Here is a 26479-nt window from a genome sequence, read left to right as displayed (position 1 = left end):
ATTACTACATGGAAACCAGTTATGTGGTCATTGCGCAACCAAAATGAATACCTTACAAAACTGAACAAGCCAAAAGACTGTTTTTCTTAACTTCCATTCTCACACATTTCCAACAGATCATAAGCCACATTCCGTTAGCCGTACAAAGCGGGTTTTGCCATAAAAACAGTGAATTTACAGTGATTCGTGAAAAGCGCCTATTCAATTGTCTGCAAAAATGAATTTGCGGTATTTTACAGCAAATTTCAATTCCCCACCTCTGAACAGATGAAAAGTTGAGAGAAAACCCTAACTAAAAATTTCTGGATTTGGTTTAGAACCCTTGGCTCACCCATATGAATGACTAAATAGCCACTTATACATTTAATTATTTTTAATTGCCCAATAATGACATGTCATTTTTGGGGTGAAAGTGCAAAATGACGGAAATTGGGGTACAAGGTATGGGACAGGTATATTGGAGTGCTTTATGAGTGGGACAATTGTTTTTAGACTTGCAGGTGGGAGTAATCTGACTTTTTCCACTTTTTTTTTTTTTTTTTTTTTTTTAAAGTCCCCTAAAATGACTCAAATATATGCTTGTCTCCATTTTATGTACCACAAATTTAATTTTGGCACTTAATTTGCTGAAAATAAATAGCTTTCTATATTTTTTTTTACATTTTAACAAAACTTAATATAACACCCATTTGACCCTAATTTAAGTACCCGAAATGCTTTTATTATAACCAATAATAAACTTCTATACTTAATCCGATGTCCGTTTAGCTTTTTTGAGGAGTCCAAATTGAGCTGCATGCACGGCCGTAACCGAGGGTTCGTGCATCGGCTATCGTCAGCAGCATACACACTGGGTGATATAGCAAGCGATATCGCTCAGGAGGGTAAAAATGAGCGATATTGCTTACTATATCACCTAGTTTGTACAGAACTTAAGAAGCAGTGCTTTAAAGTTTTAGGAGCCCTCAATTATTATTACAGCGAAGCAAGGTTAAAAGATAAAGTTTTCATTGACTTGCTGGCCATATTCACATATCCTGGTATGGAAGACATTACATCTCTCCCAGAAGGGAAGCTTACTACTCTGTCACAGAACATACGAGGTTAAGCAATATAGCTATGCAGCATTTTAGGCTGCAAACAAAATATTGTTTCAACCATTTCACGACTAAGTATTTCATACCGAAACAACCAGTCTGCCCTTTTAAATTTAGGAGGTAATTTTGTCTGAGCTGCCTCACCTGCCATAGATTTTTTGACTCCTCAGTTGAAGATGATTAGAATAAAGCAAAGAAGATATTTGTAATGTATTCTTGGTATTTTTTATTTACTATACATAGGCAAAACTCTTGTTTATCCGTTAGTATGACAGGAAAGGCTCTTCCTCACCGCACGTCATATGGTTCCGCTATGAATGGTCGACAGTGGCATGGTAGACATGGACAAATGGTCGACACATGAAAAGGTCGACCTGAGGGGTTTTTTTTACTTTTTTTGGTGTAGTTTTCTGTGTAAAGTGACGGGGAACCCCAATTAGTGCACCGCATCCCCTCTTCGGGCAGGTTACCGTTTCCAATTGTAGTCCACGTGGATTGTAAAGTATGGAAAAGTTCCCCAAAATAGTTTTTTTAAAAAAAAACTCATGTCGACCTTTTCATGTGTCGACCATGTCAATGTCGCCCAATAGTGGTCGACCTAATGACTGTCGACCATCCAAACGGATACCACGTCTCTCTCTCTATAATATAATATATATATATATATATATATATATATATATATATATATATATATATATATATATATATATATATATATATCAAATAAAGCCCGGCACTCCTCCAAATGCCAATGCGCCCGGTGCCCTCAGTAAGCAGAATGGCTAGGTTGAAGAAAAACTGCGGCACTCCGGGTCTTGTGATCTATAATTATTATAGATCACGTACTCAAATCCCTTCGGGTGGTGATCGGGAGGGCCAACTCCTTCGGAAAGAAGCCTCCTGGATATTTAACTTGAATACCATACATCCAGTTGGCCTCAATAAAAGAATAGTATGGAGTATTTTTGGGTAACCTGGAACTGTATATCCTTATCAGCCTAGTGCCCACTAGTGGGTGAAGACTCTGGACCACGACAGCCTGTCATCAGTTATATTATACTGCATTGGACTTTCTTGGACTTACTAATGTTTCCTTCCAGGTTTTTTTTGCTTAACCACTGCAGATGTAATGCAGGCACCTATACTCTTATCTATCAGCAATTTTTTCATTATTAATTTTTGTGTATTGCCATGCTGTTTCTTTTTTCTTTTTGTGTTTCCTTTTCAATTCTCAAACTATCATGCCCTGTTCTGCACCTATACAGCATGGGTTCTCCGGTGTCTGTCTCATTATTAGAATATATATATATATATATATATATATATATATATATATATATATATATATATATATATATATTTATTTTTTTATTTTTTATTTTTTTTCAGCCCTTTGCCACCAGCAGTCTCTAATTAATGAGTTCAGCCCTTATAGGGTTAATCTCCCCCGTGACTGCATGGATATATACTTTACATGTCCCCCTTTGTACTTCATATATATTTTATTTAAATATGTGGTTTCCTATCTTTCACATTTACTGCTGCTGGTTACATAGTTGAGCATATAGCCCAGCGGTGTCCTTTTATTATTACTCTTTCCTCTCTCACGCAGCCGCACAGTCCCCAGCACTCAAGCGCCTCTACCGTTGCTAGGCAACGGACCGGCACGGACACTCTCCTGATGCGCTCATACGTCACCTCACAGCGTCGCACAGCACACACGTTGGAACCGCGGGCGGCTTCTCCTCTCAGGTTTGGCGGGCTCTGTCTCTATTTAGGTAAGTTTCTTTCTTTACATACACACTCTCACATCTTGGCAAAGGGGCTAGACACCCCCGAAACGTTGGTGTTCTATGTTGTGAATCTCCAATACATTTTGCCTTATCACAAGACCCGGAGTGCCGCAGTTTTTCTTCTACAATATATATATATATATATATATATATATATATATATATATATATATACCCACACATAGAATCTGTAAGACTTTATCCATGTCTGCACTGTAACATAACTAGCGACAAGGGCATGGATGACCTTGTAGAGTTTCCATAGCAGCCACAATTGGAAGCCACCCGTCTGCAGGCACATTAAGCTTTGTGTTTTACCATTTGTGTGTCCTGAAGGTGAATGGTTGAGTTCTTAAATCAGCAGCTGTCTACAGCAGCCCCAATTCCAGCCTGGTAGCTTCCTGCTGTGCTCTCCCAACATAACGGATACACCTAAATCCCGGCCTTCTCACTCCAAGCTAGGACCAGGTTCCCCCAGCAATTTCTCAGGCCAGAGGCTTGGTGTAAAAGGGTTATTAAGTACACTGCAGATCTGGAAAGAGTTAAAGAGGTTTCCGTGTTAAGCGACTTCAATATATCAGCAAACTTTCTTTTTTCTCTCTAGGTTCCTATGGTCCTTTCCAGACAGTTTTTTTTGTATAGACAGGCAGATCTGTTTAGTAATTTATTACCCACATTCTCCACTCTGAAAATCCAAAATGATAGTCAATGAAGAGAGTTCCGATTCTCAGAACAATGTAAGTAAATAAATGACTTCATATAAGGACGAGGGTGAAACAAACAGAAAGAAGTTAGAGAAGCATTATAAAAGTAATACACATGCTCGAAAAAACAAGATGCAGCTCAAATATGTTTCTTCCTATAGATCCTTTTTCAGCACTTGTGTTTGATCATAATCACCTAGTTCTTATTAAATCACCCACGTCTCACCAATTCTCAGATGATAGATATGGCCTACAGCTTCCTCATGTTTTCTCAGTATAAAGCCCAAAAAATGTGAATGAACATGTGCACAACACAAGTATACACAAGCTACATTTCACACAAATAACTACTCGTGCTTATGTATGCCATAAGTATGAAAATGTCAGTACGATAGCACTGTCAAATGTTAACAATTAGTATACGCATACCTGTATTCAATCTCAGACCCAGAGGAGGAGAGGAGGGGGCCGCGGGAAGACCGGCGGGGACAGCCGGCGGGCAGACGAAGGAGAGCAGCGCTACAGTAGCGCTGCAGAAGGACGTCTCACAGCCGCCCGACCTCGCGGCAGTGTTCACCCGGCTCCAGCAAGCGTGACCTCACTTGCTGGAGCCGGGTGGACGCTGCAGTGAGCGGCGCAGCTGTGAGACATCCTGCTGTAGCGCTTCTCTCCCCCGTCTCCCCCTCCTCTCAGTCCAACATTTTTTTTTATGTCGGACTGAGATGGTCAGAAACGGGGCCAAATCCTGTCGAATTTGTCCCCATTTCACTCAAAAGTACGTGAATCGTCAGCTTTACCGCCAATTCACGTACTATTAGACAAGTCAAATTCCCAGACTTGTCGAAAAAAAACAGCTGGGATTGAATAGGTCAAATCACTATTCGACCTTAAAAAGTCGAAAACTGCCGTCATTTCAACAGACGGCAGTTTTCGACCCTAATTGAATATACCCCATAGTCAGAGACTGCATCCACCCTCATCCAGGGGCACGCAGTCTTGTCCAATATCTTTAGATTTCAAGGCTTGAACTAAAGATATTTGACATCGTTAACAACTCGCAGGAGCGCGCATCACTAACGATATTGTGCACACACACTGAACGATATATCAGCTGCATATCGTCAAGCATGTACCCAGCTTAAATTATTGCATTTTGGCTATACGCTTAGGTTTTCCTCTATTTCAAATTATAAACTCAAAGCAAGGTTGTTTTAGAATAGAGATTGCTGAAGTTACAGCTTAATATTTAGGTCATATTTTATTGAAAGATTTTAGCCACTGTGTAATAGGCCCTACACATTAGGCGATTGGCCACCGAGGTGCCAGACAGCCGATACGGCCGACCCGGCGGCGGGGGGGCAGTGACGGGGGGAGTGAAGTTTCTTCACTCCCCCCGTCACCCGGCTCCGTAGACGTGCAGGCAAATATGGACGATCTCGTCCATATTGGCCTGCATGCACAGCCGACATGGCACCAGCGATGAACGAGCGCCGGGCCGCGCATCGTTGATCGCTGGTGCCTCCACACTGCACGATATGAACGTTATCTCGTTCATATCGTGCAGTGATGTCGGCCAGTGTGTAGGGCCCATAACACTTAAGCTGGATACACACTATAAGATTACCTGTCCAATCTTTCTAGTTGGAACGAAAATCTGGTATGTATGAGAACAAATGACAATTGACCATTTGCTCCCAAACACTGGAAAACACACAAAAATGGACGTTCGGACAAACTAGTTAAATCCATTTGATTTAATCAATTTATCCAAATGACCATTTTTGACCCTTTTCTGGCTTTTGGAGCAAACGGCTGATTGTCATTTGCTCCTATACATAATGAGATATTCGTGTGTATCCAGCTTTACAGGCAGCTGCAAAGTATAAAAACCTGCAACCCAGAACATTTAAAAAGTAGGATTTCTGAGCCTTCCTACTTTGTTTCTTCTTTGCTGTTTGATATATTTGTAATACCTACAGGTACTTTGATTTCTTGATAACATGTATTGGAACTCCTAATGTACCTCTTAAATGCACTGTTTCCTTTCAACGCAAAGGCATATATGTTGGTCTATATTGCTTCAATTTAAACAAATTTTTTAAAAAGTAGGATTTCTATACTACTAAAATACCTATTTTATAATTATATTGCGACAAAAGTGCAGTTAAATAAAAATAGAAAAAAAAATCTTTTATATGTAAAAAGGAGTGCAAATTAAGACGCTTATATTAAACAGACGTTTCCACTTAGTGTACAAATCCTCTAATAATGTAGAAAACATTAATGCCCCACAGCCCTGAGGTCATGAGTTCGATTCCCACAACCCAGCCCTTACTGTGTGGAGTTTGTATGTTCTCCCCATGTTTGCGTGGGTTTCCTCTGGGTACTCCGGTTTCCTCCCACAATCCAAAAATATACTAACAGATTAAATGGCTCCCAACAAAAATCAACCCTATTGTATGTATTGGGGGTGTGTACATGCGATATGGAATATAGATTAAGAGCTCCAATGGGCCTGGGACTGATGAGAATTACTGAATATTCATGATAAGGCTCTGTAGAATGTGTGTGCAGTATATAAATAACTGGTAATAAAATCTAAATAAAAAGTAGCTGCACCTACGTTTCTATTGCAGGATCACAAGTTATTTGCAAATTCAGCACGTCAGATTAACATCAACATGACACAAGTCGTTATATATCTACGATCAAAGCTGCAGCAGAGTTTAGGTGCAGCTCATATTGCAGTCTCAGACAAGTTGGAAAATCTGCATTTCTGCCTGCTTGAGTAACGAGAAGAACTGCCAATGACATCAGCAGAGATCCTCTGGATGTCACTGTAACAGGTCACAGCTGAATCACAACTGCTTGCGGAAACAGAGTCTGTCCCGACGTCACTGTGCTAGACTCTTGGCATTTGAGAGCCAGTAAATGATGCGGGAGATGAATACTGATAGGCCTCATAAATGTGCAGATAACGACACTGCTTTTGCTACTTGCCCTAATAATCAAGGTTACAGTCACATAATCACTCGTTAGCATAGAATACATAAAAGCATTTTGAAAAGCCCCGAAAAAGCCCTGCAGCAATACCCATGAGACAAAACGGGAAATACTGATTGTCCACATTCATTTGCAGCCAAAAACATAACATGAAGTGTACCTACTGATAAGCTGTGGAGGAACTTGTCAAGCCCCACGAGTCAGGAAGACAATACACCAAAGAAGTTATTGTGTCCACCCCAGACCAGAGCGGTGACTTCCCATCAGAGGTAGACTGTAGTCATGCACTTCCACATTATCGGCCTCATTTTCCTGGCTGACGTGTATTCACATTGGTGGCAACGTACAAGACCATCACCAATACTAACTGGTCCCGTGTAAAAGCAGATTCACTAGTAAGTACAAACAAAATGAATAAGTGATGCGGTTAAGATACCGGCGGTCGGGATCCCAGCAGTCGGAATACAGACGCCGGAACCAGACACCCATCAGAATGCTGACGCTGAAATCCTGACAGGGATAAGTATAGCAGGCGGGTAAAAGGGAGGGTGAGGTTAGGGTTAGGCTGCGGGGAGGGGTGGTTAGGGTTAGGTACCACCAGGGGGAGGGTTAGGGATAGGTATCACCGGGGGTAGGGTTAGTCACCACCAGGGGGAGGTTAGGGTTAGGCTGCGGGGACGGTTGGTTAGGGTTAGGTACCACCAGGGGGAGGTTAGGGTTAGGCTGCAGGGACGGTTGGTTAGGGTTAGGTACCACCAGGGGGAGGTTAGGGTTAGGCTGCAGGGACGGTTGGTTAGGGTTAGGTACCACCAGGGGGAGGTTAGGGTTAGGCTGCGGGGACAGTTGGTTAGGGTTAGGTACCAACAGGGGGAGGGTTAGGCATCACAGAGGGTAGGGTTAGGCACCACCAGGGGAAGGTTAGGAAGCTGGGAATGGAGGGCTAGGGAAGAGGGAATAGCTTACTTACTTTGCAGCTGTTAGGATTTTAAAGATTGGGATACCGATTAAAACCGGACTCTTATATATCTCCTATATATTAGCCCTGTGACTCTGTGGCTGCATTTCTAACGCTGGGTGGAGTCACAGACCTGGGCGGACTTGGACAGGCCAATAGCTGCTCAGTGTCAGCACACCACACAAGGGACCACCAGCCACAGATTCAACAGACCATTTCCAGCAGTGCACTGACGCCCCACACTGCAAGGTACGTATGGACACCCAGACACCCTCACCCAACACCACCCCTCCCCTGCAAACACCAACCACCAGCTAACACACCCACCTTCCCCACCACGGCGGGACACTCACCCGCTACCGAGGCCGCCGCTAACATCCCCTACCATCTGTAAGAGTGCAGCCGCGGCCACACACTGACGGCTAACACCCAGCCCGCACACATCGCTCCCCCCCTCCCCACTACCGCTGCACACACTGGCCGGCGGTGGGGGGAGCGCAGGCCACTTCGGCTGTATGACCCGGCGAACAGGGCCGGCGGTGGGGGGAGCAGAGCTGGGGGGAGCACCCGATGGCACAGACGGGACACACTGCCCGGGAGCCCACTGACACCCGCACCCCTCCCTCCGCACCAGCCCGTCGCCTGTTCCCACATGCAGCCACTGACACGCTGCCTGGGACCCGCCGTCCACAACCGGAATAACAGAAACACTGCCCATAGCTGTACATGCGGCATCACCCTGACAGCACGCCGCACCTGACACTGTACCAGCGTTATATCTCTCTCCCCGCTGCTGCCTCCGACCCGACGAATCTGTTTCCAAACATCCAGCGGGGTCGCCGGGTCGGAGGCAGCAGCGGCAATAGAGATAACGCTGGTACAGTCAGGTGCGGCGTGCTGTCAGGGTGATGCCGCATGTACAGCTATGGCCTGTGTTAGTGTTACTCCGTGTTGTGCAGACAACGCCCTCACCCACCCACTCACATACGGCGTGCCCCCCATATCAGGGCCGGTTCTTGCCCTTTCGGCGCCCCGGGCAAAATTTAGGGGCGTGGCTTAACATGGGGGCGTGGTCAGTCACGCCCCCCATTTGTAGCGCCGCTGGGGGAAAAAAGAAAAAAAAAGTATACTTACTGTACCCCGCTCCTGTTTCCAGACCCTGCAGACCGGCGCCGCTCTTCTCCTCGGATCTATGGGAGAGACGTCAGTCATGACGTCTCTCCCATAGCACAGCATAAGCGCTAGAGGTCAATTATGACCCCTAGCGTCTATGCCACAATGCTGTGCGGTGCGCGATGACGTCATCGCGCACCGCACACCAAAGGTCCTCTCCATGAAGGGAAACTAGACGCTTAGCGTCTGATTCCCTTCAGAGCGGGGGAGGACCAGCGCCACGAAGGGTAACCAGACGCTTAGCGTCTGGTTCCCTTCTCACAGCGGGAGGGGGGGCACAGCGGGGGCGCACACTGACAGTGGAGGATCTTGCCATGGTGCGGCGCCCTCCGGAAGGCGGCGCCCCGGGCAAAAGTCCTGCTTGCCCGTGGCAAGATCCACCACTGCCCATATCAACCATCCCACCAGGTGCACCCCGTCCATCACAAGGGGGGAAACAAGTAGCAGCCTCATGGCCCCACATATACCAACACCTATCACCACATACACTGCAACCACTTCTACCTTACACACACACTCACACTTCTAACAATGCGCACGCACCCTCCACTTCCCTTTCCCCTCCCTCCAACACACACACACACACTCACCCTCCACACTCCTACCAACACGCCCGTACCCTCTACTTCCCTTTCCCCTCCCTCCAACACACACACACACTCACCCTCCACACTCCTACCAACACGCCCGTACCCTCCACTTCCCTTTCCCCTTCCCCCAACACACACACACACTCACCTTCCTACCCACACGCACGCACCCTCCACTTCCCTTCCCCCCCCTACACACACACACACTCACCCTCCACACTCCTACCAACATGCCCGCACCCTCCACTTCACTTTCCCCTTCCCCCAACACACACACACACTCTCACCCTCCACACTCCTACCAACACGCCCGCACCCTCCACTTCACTTTCCCCTCCCCCCTACACACACACCCTCCACACGCCTGTCCCCTCCCCCCTACACACGCACACACTCACCCTCCTAACAACACGCCCGCACCCTCCACTCCCCCCCACGCACACATTCACACTCCACACTCCTAACATGCACGCACCCTCCACTGCCTCCCCCCCCTCCCCCCCCCCTTTTTCCTCTTCCCCCCTTTCTCTATCGTCCTAGTGGATGCTGGGGTTCCTGAAAGGACCATGGGGAATAGCGGCTCCGCAGGAGACAGGGCACAAAAAGTAAAGCTTTAGGATCAGGTGGTGTGCACTGGCTCCTCCCCCTATGACCCTCCTCCAAGCCTCAGTTAGATTTTTGTGCCCGGCCGAGAAGGGTGCAATCTAGGTGGCTCTCCTAAAGAGCTGCTTAGAAAAGTTTAGCTTAGGTTTTTTATTTTACAGTGAGTCCTGCTGGCAACAGGATCACTGCAACGAGGGACTTAGGGGAGAAGAAGTGAACTCACCTGCGTGCAGGATGGATTGGCTTCTTTGGCTACTGGACATTAGCTCCAGAGGGACGATCACAGGTACAGCCTGGATGGTCACCGGAGCCTCGCCGCCGGCCCCCTTGCAGATGCTGAAACAAGAAGAAGGTCCAGAATCGGCGGCATGAAGACTCCTCAGTCTTCTTAAGGTAGCGCACAGCACTGCAGCTGTGCGCCATTTCCTCTCAGCACACTTCACACGGCAGTCACTGAGGGTGCAGGGCGCTGGGAGGGGGGCGCCCTGGGAGGCAATGAAAACCTATTTTTGGCTAAAAATACCTCACATATAGCCTCCGGGGGCTATATGGAGATATTTAACCCCTGCCAGAATCCGTTAAGAGCGGGAGACGAGGCCGCCGAAAAAGGGGCGGGTCCTATCTCCTCAGCACACAGCGCCATTTTCCCTCACAGAAAGGCTGGAGGGAAGGCTCCCAGGCTCTCCCCTGCACTGCACTACAGAAACAGGGTTAAAACAGAGAGGGGGGGCACTAATTTGGCGTTAGAAATATATAAAAAAGATGCTATAAGGGAAAACACTTATATAAGGTTGTCCCTATATAATTATAGCGTTTTTGGTGTGTGCTGGCAAACTCTCCCTCTGTCTCTCCAAAGGGCTAGTAGGTCCTGTCCTCTATCAGAGCATTCCCTGTGTGTGTGCTGTGTGTCGGTACGTGTGTGTCGACATGTATGAGGACGATGTTGGTGAGGAGGCGGAGCAATTGCCTGTAATGGTGATGTCACTCTCTAGGGAGTCGACACCGGAATGGATGGCTTATTTAGGTAATTACGTGATAATGTCAACACGCGCCAAGGTCGGTTGCGACATGAGACGGCCGACAAACAATTAGTACCGGTCCAGACGTCTCAAAAACACCGTCAGGGGTTTTAAAACGCCCGTTTACTTTAGTCGGTCGACACAGAGACAGACAGGGACACTGAATCCAGTGTCGACGGTGAATAAACAAACGTATTCCTTATTAGGGCCACACGTTAAGGGCAATGAAGGAGGTGTTACATATTTCTGATACTACAAGTACCACAAAAGAGGGTATTATGTGGGATGTGAAAAAACTACCGTAGTTTTTCCTGAATCAGATAAATTAAATGAAGTGTGTGATGATGCGTGGGTTCCCCCCGATAGAAAATATGGGCGGTATACCCTTTCCCGCCAGAAGTTAGGGCGCGTTGGGAAACACCCCTTAGGGTGGATAAGGCGCTCACACGCTTATCAGAACAAGTGGCGGTACCGTCTATAGATAGGGCCGTCCTCAAGGAGCCAGCTGACAGGAGGCTGGAAAATATCATAAAAAGTATATACACACATACTGGTGTTATACTGCGACCAGCGATCGCCTCAGCCTGGATGTGCAGAGCTGGGGTGGCTTGGTCGGATTCCCTGACTAAAAATATTGATACCCTTGACAGGGACAGTATTTTATTGACTATAGAGCATTTAAGGATGCATTTCTATATATGCGAGATGCACAGAGGGATATTTGCACTCTGGCATCAAGAGTAAGTGCGATGTCCATATCTGCCAGAAGATGTTTATGGACACGACAGTGGTCAGGTGATGCAGATTCCAAACGGCACAAAGGTGTATTGCCGTATAAAGGAAGAGGAGTTATTTGGGGTCGGTCCATCGGACCTGGTGGCCACGGCAACTGCTGGAAAATCCACCGTTTTTACCCTAAGTCAGTCCTTTCGTCCCTATAAGAGTCATATCTGCCCAGGGATAGTGGAAAGGGAAGAAGACTGCAGCAGGCAGCCCATTCCCAGGAACAGAAGCGTTCCACCGCTTCTGACAAGCTCTCAGCATGACGCTGAGACCGTACAGGACCCCTGGATCCTACAAGTAGTATCCCAGGGGTACAGATTGGAATGTCGAGACGTTTCCCCTGCGCAGGCTCCTGAAGTCTGCTTTACCAAGGTCTCCCTCCGACAAGGAGGCAGTATGGGAAACAATTCACGAGCTGTATTCCCAGCAGGTGATAATTAAATTACCCCTCCTACAACAAGAAAAGGGGTATTATTTCACACTATATTGTGGTACTGAAGCCAGAAGGCTAGGTGAGACCTATTCTAAATCTAAAAAAATTTGAACACTTACAAAGGTTCAAATCAAGATGGAGTCACTCAGAGCAGTGATAACGAACCGGGAAGAAGGGGACTATATGGTGTCCCGAGACATCAGGGATGCTTACCTCCATGTCCCAAATTTGCCCTTATCACTAAGGGTACCTCAGGTTCGTGGTACAGAACTGTCACTATCAGTTTCAGACGCTGCCGTTTGGATTGTCCACGGCACCCCGGGTCTTTACCAAGGTAATGGCCGAAATGATGGTTCTTCTTCGAAGAAAAGGCGTCTTAATTATCCCTTACTTGGACGATCTCCTGATAAGGGCAAAGTCCAGGGAACAGTTGGAGGTCGGAGTAGCACTATCTCGGATACTGTTACAACAGCAGGGGTGGATTCTAAATATTCCAAAATCGCAGCTGATCCCGACAACAAGTCTCCTGTGCTTAGGGATGATTCTGGACACAGTCCAGAAAAAGGTGTTTCTCCCGGAAGAGAAAGCCAGGGAGTTATCCGAGCTAGTCAGGAACCTCCTAAAATCAGTGCATCATGCACAAGGGCCATGGTAAAAAAATGGTGACTTCCTTCGAAGCAATTCCAGTCGGCAGATTTCATGCAAGAACTTTTCAGTGGGATCTGCTGGACAAATGGTCCGGATCGCATCTTCAGATGCATCAGCGGATAACCCTATATCCAAGGACAAGGGTGTCTCTCCTGTGGTGGTTACAGAGTGCTCATCTTCTAGAGGGCCGCAGATTCGGCATTCAGTTTTGGATGTTGGTGACCACGGAGGCCAGCCCGAGAGGCTGGGGAGCAGTCACACAAGGAAAAAATTTCCAGGGAGTGTGATCAAGTCTGGAGACTTTTCTCCACATAAATATAGCTAAGGGTAAATTTATAATGCTCTAAGCTTAGCAAGACCTCTGCTTCAAGGTCAGCCGGTATTGATCCAGTGGGATAAAACATCACGGCAGTCGCCCACGTAAATAGACAGGGCGGCACAAGAAGCAGGAGGGCAGTGGCAAAAACTGCAAGGACTTTTCGCTGGGCGGAAAATCATGTGATAGCACTGTCAGCAGTGTTTCATTCCGGGAATGGAAACTGGGAAGCAGACTTCCTCAGTAGGCACGACCTCCACCCGGCAGAGTGGGAACTTCATGGGGAAGTTTTCCACATGATTGTAAACCGTTGGGAATTACCAAAGGTGGACATGATGGCGTCCCGTCTGAACAAAAAACGGGACAGGTATTGCGCCAGGTTAAGAGACCCTCAGGCAATAGCTGTGGACGTTCTGGTAACACCGTGGGTGTACCAGTCGGTGTATGTGTTCCATCCTCTGCTTTTCATACCTAAGGTACTGAGAATTATAAGACGTAGAGGAGTAAGAACTATACTCATGGCTCCGGATTGGCCAAGAAGGACTTGGTACCCGGAACTTCAAGAGATGCTCACAGAGGACTTATGGCCTCTGCCGCTAAGAAGGGACTTGTTTCAGCAAGTACCATGTCTGTTCCAAGACTTACCGCAGCTGCGTTTGACGGCATGGCGGTGGAACGCCGGATCCTAAGGGAAAAGGCATTCAGGAAGAGGTCATTCCTACCCTGGTCAAAGCCAGAAAGGAGGTGACCGCACAACATTATCACCACATGTGGCGAAAATATGTTGCGTGGTGGTGAGGCCAGGAAGGCCCCACGAAGAAATTTCAACTCGGTCGATTCCTGCATTTCCTGCAAACAGGAGTGTCTATGGGCCTCAAATTGGGGTCCATTAAGGTTCAAATTTCGGCCCTGTCGATTTTCTTCCAGAAAGAATTGGCTTCAGTTCCTGAAGTCCAGAAGTTTGTCAAGGGAGTATTGCATATACAACCCCCTTTTGTGCCTCCAGTGGCACTGTGGGATCTCAACGTAGTTCTGGGATTCCTCAAAACACATTGGTTTAAAACCAGTCAAATCTGTGGATTTGAAGCATCTCACATGAAAAGTGAACATGCTCTTGGACCTGGCCTGGACCAGGCGAGTGTCAAATTGGTGGTTTTTTTCTCAAAAAAGCCCATATCTGTTTGTCCATTCGGACAGGGCAGAGCTGCGGACTCGTCCCCAGTTCTCTCCCTAAGGTGGTGTCAGTGTTTCACCTGAACCAGCTTATTGTGGTGTCTTGCGCCTACTAGGGACTTGGAGGACTCCAAGTTGCTAGATGTGGTCAGGGCCCTGAAAATATAGGTTCCAGGACGGCTGGAGTCAGGAAAACTGACTTGCTGTTATCCTGTATGCACCCAACAAACTGGGTGCTCTTGCTTCTAAGCAGACTTTTGCTAGTTGGATGTGTAATACAATTCAGCTTGCACATTCTGTGGCAGGCCTGCCACAGCCAAAATATGTAAATGCCCATTCCACAAGGAAGGTGGGCTCATCTTGGGCGGCTGCCCGAGGGGTCTCGGCTTTACAACTTTGCCGAGCGGCTATTTAGTCAGGGGCAAACACGTTTGTAAAATCCTACAAATTTGATACCCTGGCTAAGGAGGACCTGGAGTTCTCTCATTCGGTGCTGCAGAGTCATCCGCACTCTCCCGCCCGTTTGGGAGCTTTGGTATAATCCCCATGGTCCTTTCAGGAACCCCAGCATCCACTAGGACGATAGAGAAAATAAGAATTTACTTACCGATAATTCTATTTCTCGGAGTCCGTAGTGGATGCTGGGCGCCCATCCCAAGTGCGGATTATCTGCATTACTTGTACATAGTTACAAAAATCGGGTTATTATTTGTTGTGAGCCATCTTTTCAGAGGCTCCGCTGTTATCATACTGTTAACTGGGTTCAGATCACAGGTTGTACAGTGTGATTGGTGTGGCTGGTATGAGGCTTACCCGGGATTCATAAATCCTTCCTTATTGTGTACGCTCGTCCGGGCACAGTATCCTAACTGAGGCTTGGAGGAGGGTCATAGGGGGAGGAGCCAGTGCACACCACCTGATCCTAAAGCTTTACTTTTTGTGCCCTGTCTCCTGCGGAGCCGCTATTCCCCATGGTCCTTTCAGGAACCCCAGCATCCACTACGGACTCCGAGAAATAGAATTATCGGTAAGTAAATTCTTATTTTTTCCTCTTCCCCCCTTTTTCCTCTCCCCCCCCCCCTCCACACACACACACTCACCATCCACACCTAACAACACGCACGCACCCTCCACTTCCCTTTCCCCTCCCCCCAACACACACACAAAACACCTTACCCATCTTTGCTACACCACCACCCAACAACAACAACAACCACCCATTCCCCCATTGCCTTCACACCACTAGGGGAAACAACCCTAACACACACAACACTGCATTTAACAAACAAACCCACACCTACACAACCACCTGGCCAACACCACCGCGCACACCGCAAGCCCATCCCACAACCGCAATACACCCATACCGCCCACCCAGCCACCACAAATACAACACCCATCCAACACAACCACTGCACAACCTTACCCATCTGACTAATCCTGCCACCCCCTCCCCTCCCCTCCCATGCACACACCACAAACCCCACAAAAACCCTCCACCATCCAACCACCCATCCTATGTGGACCTCCTCCACCCATGCCAACTTCAAACCCCCTCCTCCATCCCCCTGCCACCTAACTCCATCCCACACTACACCTCCTATCACCACCCCCATCCCTCACCCCTACGCAAAAACATATACAGGCAGTGACCCCTCTCCACACACTTGCCCAAGGACCATAAATCATTACCCACAGCATTTCAGCAAACCACACCCCAAACTACGTACCCTTCACAAAAAACACTCCACCACACACATTCCCTTCAACACCCTCCACAATCCATCCACACACCGCCTTAACCCTATCGCACACCCACCTCCTTCCCTCTGCACCCAACTAATTCGGTCAAACCATCAAAACACCATCTACCCCACAACACTACCCCCATAGCCTAAAGCCACTAATACGCCAATTCCAACATCTGCTAACACAACACACCTCTGCCCCCAACAAACACCCTAACACCACATCCTCTTCACCTTGCCACACACACAAACAATCCACCCACCGCTCCCACAAAAACACAATAGACGCACCCTCCTAACGCACCCCAGATCCCACAATAACAGTTCAGCATACTCCCTAAACCCCCCCCCCACCAACACCACCTTGCACATGGCTTTGCCACACCCTGCACCCCCTCTCAACCTACCTGTCCACCAGCCCTTTCTCCCTCACACACACTTTGCCTTCACCCACCCTGATTGCCATCCCCCCCATAGCAAACCCTTCACCACTCACATCATGTACACACCACATTTCCACCCACCACTCTAAAACATCACCCCCATCCACACGACCCTTTCACATAAAACCATCTTCGACATGCACTGCACACAACACCATCCCTCTCTGCATGCTATCGCTACCTACATCATAAAACACAACCACCCAAAAACCCCTACCCCTCAAAACAACCCCACCCGCAACTCCACCTCACCCACCTCCACCACATCAGCTGCACCTCACAAGCACATCCCCCAAACAAGCTAACCCCATACCTAACATCCACCGTCCACACATACACCACCCAACCATTACCCCATGCACCATCCCCCTAACTCACTCCGCACCCCCCTTCCTTACAGCAGCCCACCCCAAATACCCTCCATCATCCCACCACACTCCCCATGTGCAACTCCCCCACCCATGCCACGTTCCAACACCCACCCCTGTCCCCGTGTACCGCACAAACACAAATGCAACAAGTACTACACCACCTACCACCTACACCATCCCTTACCCCTTGCCCCTGTATACGCAGTCACCGGCCACCATCCACGGTTCAGCCCATACATACTCATTCACCCTCCCCAGCATCTTACAGGGCCACAGGCCAAACCTACTAACACTCACACACACCACCACACCAAACGCATTACCTTCACCACCATCAACAATCCAAAGCCAAACCTCACACTCCCTAACACATACATCCTCAATCCCTAACCCATCTAACCTCCCCACCACACCCACAAAACCCCCTAAGCACCTATGCACACCCTGCCAAACGCAACACTCCCTCTCAACCCACCTACACACCACATGTTCCTCCCTCACACACAGCACATCCGTTCCCCCTTCAAAAATGTCATACCCCCCACTGCCAACCCTCCACCACTCCCAACATCCACATACGCCATTTATACCACCACCTCTGCACCAACATCCCCATCCATAAGGCCATTTTACAATCAAACATCCACCACACGCACCACCTACAACAACCCTCCCCACAAACAGTCAATACCTCAATCCCAGGGCAACGCCAACACACACACCTCCACCTCACTACACCCACCCCCTTTCACATATAAACAACATACCATGTACACTTTTACCCCACATCCACACAACATACCCCTGCCCAACACCCACAACACCTCAAAATAACATCCACCAAACACTGTAGTCCCATACTTGACACACAGCTTATGCAAATACACCACCCCTGCAGCTCACACGAAACCTCAACAAACCATCAACCTCCCCCTACCCTGCTCAACACCCCTCCCATGAACACTACAAAGCCCCCCATACCCTTCACCATCCACACACCCCATATGGAACTCCACCACCTATGCCAGCCTCGGACATACCCTCCCCAATCCCCCTGCCACACACACCCACAACTCCAACAAGCCCAACACCCCCTGCCCCCTCCATCATCCCTCAGCGCACAGGGGCGTAGCCCTTTACGACGGTGTGAAGAGCGCCCGTAGGGCGCGATGAATCACCTAGTATATATATATATATATATTTATTTTTATTTATTTTTTAAAGAAACTAGACGTCTTTTCCCAATCTGATTTACTTGACATGTCTGAAGGAACAGTAGTAACTGCTGTGCCCCAAAGATCAGCAATGTCATAAATAAGCCAACAGAATGGAAAGTGCAGAAAGATTGTTTATCCACATTGACATACAATCTTGTTGCAAGACAAAGTTATGTTTAAAATGTTTTTAAAGGCTACATATTGGAAAATAATTATACATAAATATGCTTTTTCTCCAATTAGCCTATATAGGACGATCTGTGGGGTTAAGGTGCTATAGTCACCAATGTACCATATGAAGAGAAGCTATGCATATGAGCTTAGATTATGAATACCTATTTTCTAGATTTCACTGTCGCTCAGTGAGCTTTGTTTGCAACGCCAGCTGAGTTGCATTCACCAAGCCACATATTCTGAAAGTATCACACAGAAATGGCTTATCTGTTTCTTATATCTACTTCTTGTGGGTTGACACTAAATTGTTTGGTTGGAGATATATATATATATATATATATATATATATATACACATACATACATACACACACACACCTGTATATATATAAATAATATTAATAATAATAATAATAAGTACGGGCAGTGTGGATGGTGCAATGGTTAGCATTACTGCCTCACAACCCTGAGGTCATGGCTTCGATTCCCACCATGGCCCTAACTGTGTGGAGTTTGTATATTCTCCCCGTACTTGCGTGAGTTTCCTCCGGGTATCCAAAAATATACCGGTAGGTTAATTGGCTTCCAACAAAAATTAACCCTAGCGTGAATGTGTGTGTACATGTGGTGGCGCTTCACTTTTTCCACATTTTGTTATGTTACAGCCTTAATCGAAAATGGAATACATTCATTTTTCTCTCAAACTTCTACACACAATACTCCATAATGGCAATGTGAAATTTTTTGAAGACTTTTGCAAATTTGTTAAAAATAAAAAAAAAACACATGTACATAAGTATTCACAGCCTTTGCCATGAAGCTCAAAATTGAGCTCAGGTGCATCCTGTTTCCATTGATTATCCTTGAGATGTTCTAACAGCTTAATTGGAGTCCACCTGTGGTAAATTCAGTTGATTGGACATGATTTGGAAAGGCACACACCTGTCTATACAAGATCCCAAACTTGACAGTGCGTGTCTGAGCACAAACCAAGCATGAAGTCAAAAGTAATAGTCTGTAGACCTCCAAGACAGGATTGTCTCTAGGCACAAATCTGGGGAAAGGTACAGAAAAATATCTTCTGCTTTGAAGGTCCCAATGAGCACAGTGGCCTCCATCATCCATAAATGGAAGAAGTTCGGAACCATCATGACTCTTCCTAGAGCTGGCAGTCCATCTAAACTGAGTGATCGGGGGAGAAGGGCCCTAGTCATGGAGGTGGCCAAGAACCCGATGGTCACTCTGTCAGAGCTACAGCATTCCTCTGTAGAGAGAGGAGAACCTTCCAGAAGGACAACCATTTCTGCTGCAATCCACCAATCAGGCCTGTATGGTAGAGTGGCCAGACGGCAGCCACTCCTTAGTAAAAAGCACATGGTAGACTGCCAGGAGTTTGCACCTGAAGTACTCTCAGACCATGAGAAACAAAATTCTCTGGTTTAATGAGACAAAGATTGAACTCTTTGGCGTGAATGCCAGGAGTCGTTTGGAGGAAACCAGGCGCTCATCACCAGGCCATTACCATCCCTACAGTGAAGCATGGTGGGACTACCTGGATGAAAACCTGCTACAGAGCGTTCTTGGCCTCAGACTGGGGCGAAGGTTCATCTTTCAGCAGGACAATGGCCCTAAGCACACAGCCATGATATCAAAGGAGTGGCTTCAGGACAACTCTGTGAATGTCCTTGAGTGGCCCAGCCAGAGCCCAGACTTGAATACGATAGAACATCTCTGGAGAGATCTGAAAATGGCTGTTCAACGACGCTTCCCATCCAACCTGATGGAGCTTTAGAGGTCCTGCAAAGAGGAATGGTCGAAACTACCCAAAGATAGGTGTGCCAAGCTTCTGGCATCATATTCAAAAAGACTTAAGACTAATTGCTGCTAAAGGTGCATCAACAAAGTATTGAGCAAAGGCTGTGAATACTTATGTACATGTGACTTCAGTTTTTTATTTTTAATAAATTTGCAAAACTCTCAACAATGTGAAAAAAAGTTTTTTTATTATGGGGTATTGTGTGTAGAATTTTGAGGGAAAAATAGATTTATTCCATTATGGAATAAGGCTGTAACATAACAAAATGTGGAAAAAATGTGAAGCGCTGTGAATACTATCTGGATGCACTGTATATCTATCTCTCTAGATATCTATTGTCAGTATATATAATTTTTGATAACCCAAATAGTAAGATTGTATATACAGGTTTGAGTATCCCATATCCAAATATTCCGAAATACAGAATATTCCGAAATACAGAATTTTTTCAGTGAGAGAGTGAGATAATGAAACCTTTGTTTTCTGATGGCTCAATGTACACAAACTTTGTTTATTACACAAAGTAATTAAAAATATTGTATTAAATTACCTTCAGGCTGTGTGTTTAAGGTGTATATGAAACATAAATGAATTGTGTGAATGTACACACACTTTGTTTAATGCACAAAGTTATTAAAAATATTGGCTAAAATGACCTTCAGGCTGTGTGTATAAGGTGTATATGTGACATAAATGCATTCTGTGCTTAGACTTAGGTCCCATCGCTATGATATATCATTATGGTATGCAATTATTCCACAATACGGAAAAATCAGATATCCAAAATACTTCTGGTCCCAAGCATTTTGGATAAGGGATACTCAACCTGTATATGTATTTTAGTTTATTTATTTTTCTGGCGCATGCGGCTTATTTTCATATATTAACTGCACTTAGCCATGTCTTACTACTGTTGTCCACTTCTGTTCAAATGTAGTTTGAAAAATGAGTTGCAAAATATTATGCAGCATTACCACAATTTGCAAAGTAGTAAACGATTGTAACACATCAAAGACCGTAAAGCCGGGTACACACTGGCCGACCTCCCCTAGTTAGCAGTCAGCGCTATAAGGTCAGTGCATACACACTGAATGAGATGAACGTTATCGTTCATTGACGTCAACCCCCCCGCACTTCCCGAACATGCAGCTCAACGATATAGTTAAAGTTGAGCTGCATGTTCGATAGATAATGCCTGAACGAGAACGAAGCACGGGTGCGCGCTTCGTACAGGCATATACAATAGACGATATGAACAATAGATCGACTTTTAAAAAACATTTTTTATTGATCATATCGTCTAGTGCAGTGGTGGCCAACCAGTGGCTCTTGAGCCGCATGAGGCTCTTTCTTTATTTAAATGTGGCTCCCAACACTCTAAATCATGTGACCACAACAAATACAGAAACCGCTGCACTCCAGCCAGACACGCAGCTGCACTACAGGGACTGAAAATTGAAGGAGCCAGATACTAGAGGTGAGACACCCACCAGCAAACAGAGAACACATTAGGGGCAGCAGCAATGGCATGACTTGGTGGGGGAACTTTAGTGACACAGGAGGGTGGGCTAGAGTGACACAAGGCAGAGCTGGCTGGACTGACACAGGAGGGTCCTGGCAGGAGTGACACATGGAGGAGCTGACTGGAGTGATGAAGGAGGGTGGTAGCAGGAGTGACACATGGGAGAGCTGGCTGGAGTGACATAGGAGGGTGGTAGCAGGAGTGACACATGGGGAGCTGGCTGGAGTGACATAGGAGGGTGGTAGCAGGAGTGACACATGGGGAGCTGGCTGGAGTGACATAGGAGGGTGGTAGCAGGAGTGACATGGGAAAGCTGGCAGAAGTGACATAGGAGGGTGGTAGCAGGAGTGTCACATGGGGAGCTGACTGGAGTGACATAGGAGGGTGGTAGCAGGAGTGACACATGGGAGAGCTGGCTGGAGTGACACATGGGGGGTGCTAGCAGGAGTGTCACATGGGGAGCTGGCTGGAGTGACACATGGGGAGCTGGCTGGAGTGACACATGGGGGAACTTAAGTTTATAATGTGAATCTGGCTTTTTCAGTCATTTTATGTGAAAGTGGCTTTTTTAATGGATCTGACTTTAAAAAAAATTATTTTATATCGTTCTGGCATTTTCAATGTATTTTATACCAGGGGCGTGGTCTAGCAGGCACAAGGCCACATTCCATTTTTGCATGCGCGCCATCGGCTCGATGTCGGCTCTTTGACATACCTAACAAGGTTTTTTGGCTCTTTGTCACTGACTGGTTGGCCGCCCCTGGTCTAGTGTGTCACCCAGTGTGTACAGGGCTTTAGGGCTCTAAAATAATATGCATAAAACCTAAGTTCAATAAAGTGTTCGCATACCTGGCTCACCACATGGGTAAATGTATAACAGGAGAGAGTGCTGCGACAGGTCCTAAGATTGAACTCTGAGTGAAAAGATGTTCTCGGGAAGCCATAAACTCTCACAATTGCCTCTTAACCAACCTGCACTAAAGGACGGGCTGAAGCCTACTGTGATACTGGGGAGTGCAGCGGTATGTTTATGTAACTTTTAGGAAAGGGAAAGTAATGGCATACAAAGTTCATAACACTAGGTTTAGAAATAAACATGGTGGCAACAAAATAGTTAATGCTTAACATCGCATAACAGAATATCTGCAGTTAAAACGTCCGTAACAATTAAGGCACACCCAGTTTAGGAGTTTCAAAAACATTGTTGTGCCTCAAAGGCTAATTAACAAAATTAAGGTTTCAACAACACATTTGATTAGGTTTTAGAATGGATCAAGAAAACAAATGCAGCAAAACATTAAAAAGCGGGAGGTCATGGGGAGTTGAAGGTGCCCCTTGAGATATCAGTGTACCAGGCCTCAAGAATTCTGTTGCCAGCCCTGGCTGTAACAGACACTGTACTGTAAGAACCAAATTGAAAGAAACTATATTAATTATCACTGTAAATCAGGGATTAGGGGCGGGATGTATTAAGATACATTGCCGCCGCTCGCCACCTACCGCAGCGATGTTGTTCGCATATGTAATAACATATGCGGTCAATATCGCAATATGGTGACGGAGGCCCCCCGCGATACCTGTGGTCTCTGTCACCACCCAGGGGGTCTGCACACTTCTCCCACGCCGGAAAGCAGCAGCAGGCAACCCTCGGCGCCGCCTCCTCCCCCCCGCAGCCGGAAGGACCTCCGGCGGCGTTGCTAGGGGGAGGAGGAGATTACCTTCCGGGTCCAGGACTGCCTGGAGGAAGGTATGCCGGGGGGGGAGGGGGGGAGGGGGGGAGGAGTCTGCGGCGGTCAGAGATAAGAAGACCATAGGCCTCTATAGGGTATTGCCATCCAGAGATGGCGATACCCTGGACGGCGAAATGCCAGCGGTAGGGTCTTAGTACATTTGAAAATGCGGTAAAACCCCCGTTTTCGGGGGTTTTACCGCATTTTTTGTTTCCTTTAGTACATCCCGCCCCTGGTCTCTAGGCCGACCAGACTCAGGTTGACAGTTTTTTTTTTACTTTTTCATACTTTACGATCCACGTGGACTACAACTGGGAACGGTAACCTTGCCCGAAGCATGGCGAGCTAATTGGGGTTTCCGGTCACTCTGCGAAGAAAATTACACACACAAAAAAAAAAAAACTTATGTCGACCTCGTACATGTCGACCTACTTACTGTCGACCAATAGTGGTCGACCTAGACACTGTCCACCTAAGTCTATTCTATCTAACATACCACACCCGTAAATCAGTGGTAAGGTAGTGCAGTAATCTATTCATTGGAGAAATGACCTACCTGAACGACGCACTGGCAGTAGCACGGCTCACACGTCACATGACAGGAAACCAAACAGCATGGTGGTAAACGCATGGGGCGTCTGGTTTTCTGGTGCAGTAAGGTTGAATTCATGGGCCATAAAGACCACAATGTGTTCACCCTCTTGCCCTTAAGTACAGCACTGCCTACAGCTCTCTTGAAAAGTCTATTTATTAGAAATCATTTGTGTAATGCGCAAACAGAGACAATTGTGGCGATTAAACCAAAACACATTAGAGTAGTGCGTTTGGCATTTGACCCAGAACAGTATAATGAAACAATATAACAAAACATGTAAAACTGCATTTAAGGTCAAGATTGTTCCTATGGTAACAAGAACCAGTTATGCATAGGCTACAAAGTAACTTTGCAAACCAATCAGAAGGACCAGAGAGCTCTGTATCACCCTTGGCAAGTAATAACCACGACGACAATGCTGGGAACAGAATAGAACAAACCGTTCTTTAAAGCTTTTCTGTAACTTCAATGAGATACATAGCTTTCACAAATATACATTGGCTAAGCTAACATACCTCTATTCCACTGCTAAATAGAACCCAACTTTAGGCTAAAGGGCAAGATTCAATAATGAATCGCTCCCATTCAATTGATTTTTTAATCTCGCTTATTGTACCCAGAGAGGTCGGGTGGGTTTAGCCTTGTAAAACAGCTAAACCCGACCCATGTAATAGGCGCAACGCAGAGAGTCCCTTTTGGACGCCCAAACGGGCCACCTGTGGCTTAGTCAGCTCATCACCCCCTGGGGGGAGCGAGTTGAAATCCCGGTGCTAACAACTGAATCTCGCCCAAAGAGGGATAATTCTATTGACTGCAATGTTGCTTAGCTCCTGGAATGTGTCCACGGACCTATTCAATAGACGGGTGTAGTATGGCTGACCGGCTGTCAGCATACCGACGCCGGGATCCCGGCGGGGAGGGGTGAGTGCAGGAAGCCCCTTGCGGGCCCGCAGCGGGCTCGGTGGCGGCCTGTGGTCGCCACGGGTTCTATTCCCACTCTATGGGTGTCGTGGACACCCACGAGTGGAAATAGTCCCTGTTGGTCGGCATGCCGTCCATCGGGATAGTGAGGGGTCAGGATGCTGGAGGAGGTCATGTGACCGCCGGTCACATGAATACCACCCCAATAGACCATGCTGTAAACCCACAACTAGAGGATTTTCTGTTGGCACCCTCCTGAGATGCATGCAGAAATCCTACTAAACTAGTGTTGCGATGCTAGTTGCAATCCTACTGTGCACGCTATCACTACCGCACCTGCCACGAAAGTCGGAGAAAGCAGTTTACCACGACTAAGCGTGGTAAACTGCATCTCCTGACTTATGTGGCAGGCGTGATGTGGACGATTTAATAAGTCCAGCAACTTATTCCTGGAGATAAACATTCTATTCAATTGCATTACAGCTACAACCCTGCATTATTAACAACTGCAAGTGTGATTCATCTACTCCTACTACCCTGAGTGAAGTCCTGGCGGCATCCTAGTACCGGTGAGAGCATCTTTCTATGGGAAAAGGGCGGCCGTTATAACCAAAGACCTCTCTAGTTCTAAGAGTCTTACACAGGTTCTCGGGGCAACTTCTCCACTGGCTCGCTTCTCCACCCTTTTCACTGCTTCATGATTAGACCCCTAAAAGCCTGAGCTGAACAGCTGAAAACGCTAATGAGAGTTTGCCTAAGGTTCACGGCAATGCCTCTGTGTACCAGACATCGGTTAGACAATGGCTTGGGCTCCTAGCAAATTAGTAATCTGCATACAAATATAGGGGGTTATTCAGTGCTGTTAGCAAACCAAAAAAGTAAGCAATTAGGCAAAACCATGTTGCACTGCAGGTGGGGCAGATATAACATGTGCACAGAGAGCTAGATTTGGGTTTTTGATGTTCAAACAAATCTAAATTGCTGTTTAAAAATAAAGCAGCCAGTATCTGCCCTGCAGAGAAACAATATAACCCACCCAAATATAAATCTCTCTGCACATGTTACATCTGCCCCCCCCCCTCCCCCCTCCCCCCTCCCCCCCCCCACTGTAGTGCAACATGCTAGAACTGAAGATATGGATCACGTATTTAATATAACTGAGAACATGCTGGGTTAAAAAAAAAAAAAAAAAGAAAAACCTTCAGTTTAACTGTAGCACTTAATGGCATATTCAAATAAACACCGTCGTGAACAGCAAAGTACAAGCACACTGCATTGCAAATTACAGGTCCATACACACTGGGCGTTTTTGCCCAGCGTGTATGAACAGCGATGATCGTTGACATCGCTGAGCTGAAAAGCGCTCAGTGCATACACACTGAGCGCTTTTCCCCGCTGCCCAGCGATGTCAGCGGCTTTCCATAGCAGGATGCTATGGAAAGCCGCTCACCCCGCCGTTCATCTACTGGTAATACCAGTAGATGAACGGCGGTCGCCAGCGATGCAGCGGGAGCGCACATCAGCGCTCACCGCTTGCTCATACACACTGGGCGGCTTTGAGCTGAAAGCTCAACACACCAAAAGTGACCTGCTTTCAGCTCAAAGTCGCCCAGTGTGTAGGGGCCTTAAGGGTGATATCACAAGAGCACT

General features: G+C 46.9%; 1 protein-coding gene across 3 annotated transcripts in view; it reads right to left on the bottom strand.

The window, feature by feature from the left end:
• PRKD1 (protein kinase D1) overlaps window positions 1–26479 on the bottom strand; it is a 227178-nt gene that overhangs the window by 184136 nt on the left and 16563 nt on the right. The window contains exon 1 of one of the 3 annotated variants that reach the window (XM_063948156.1): window positions 23870–24007. The exons of the other annotated variants lie outside the window; for them this stretch is intronic. Coding sequence (XP_063804226.1) covers window positions 23870–23983 — 114 coding nt within the window. The 5' untranslated portion in view covers window positions 23984–24007. Of the gene's footprint in view, window positions 1–23869; window positions 24008–26479 lie in introns of those variants that run through there. 3 annotated transcript variants of the gene reach the window in all.

The sequence above is a fragment of the Pseudophryne corroboree genome, chromosome 12, assembly GCF_028390025.1.
Source record: "Pseudophryne corroboree isolate aPseCor3 chromosome 12, aPseCor3.hap2, whole genome shotgun sequence".
NCBI classification, from domain to species: domain Eukaryota; kingdom Metazoa; phylum Chordata; class Amphibia; order Anura; family Myobatrachidae; genus Pseudophryne; species Pseudophryne corroboree.
Note: the sequence above shows the minus strand (reverse complement) of the source record. Positions and strands in the feature narration are given on the sequence as shown.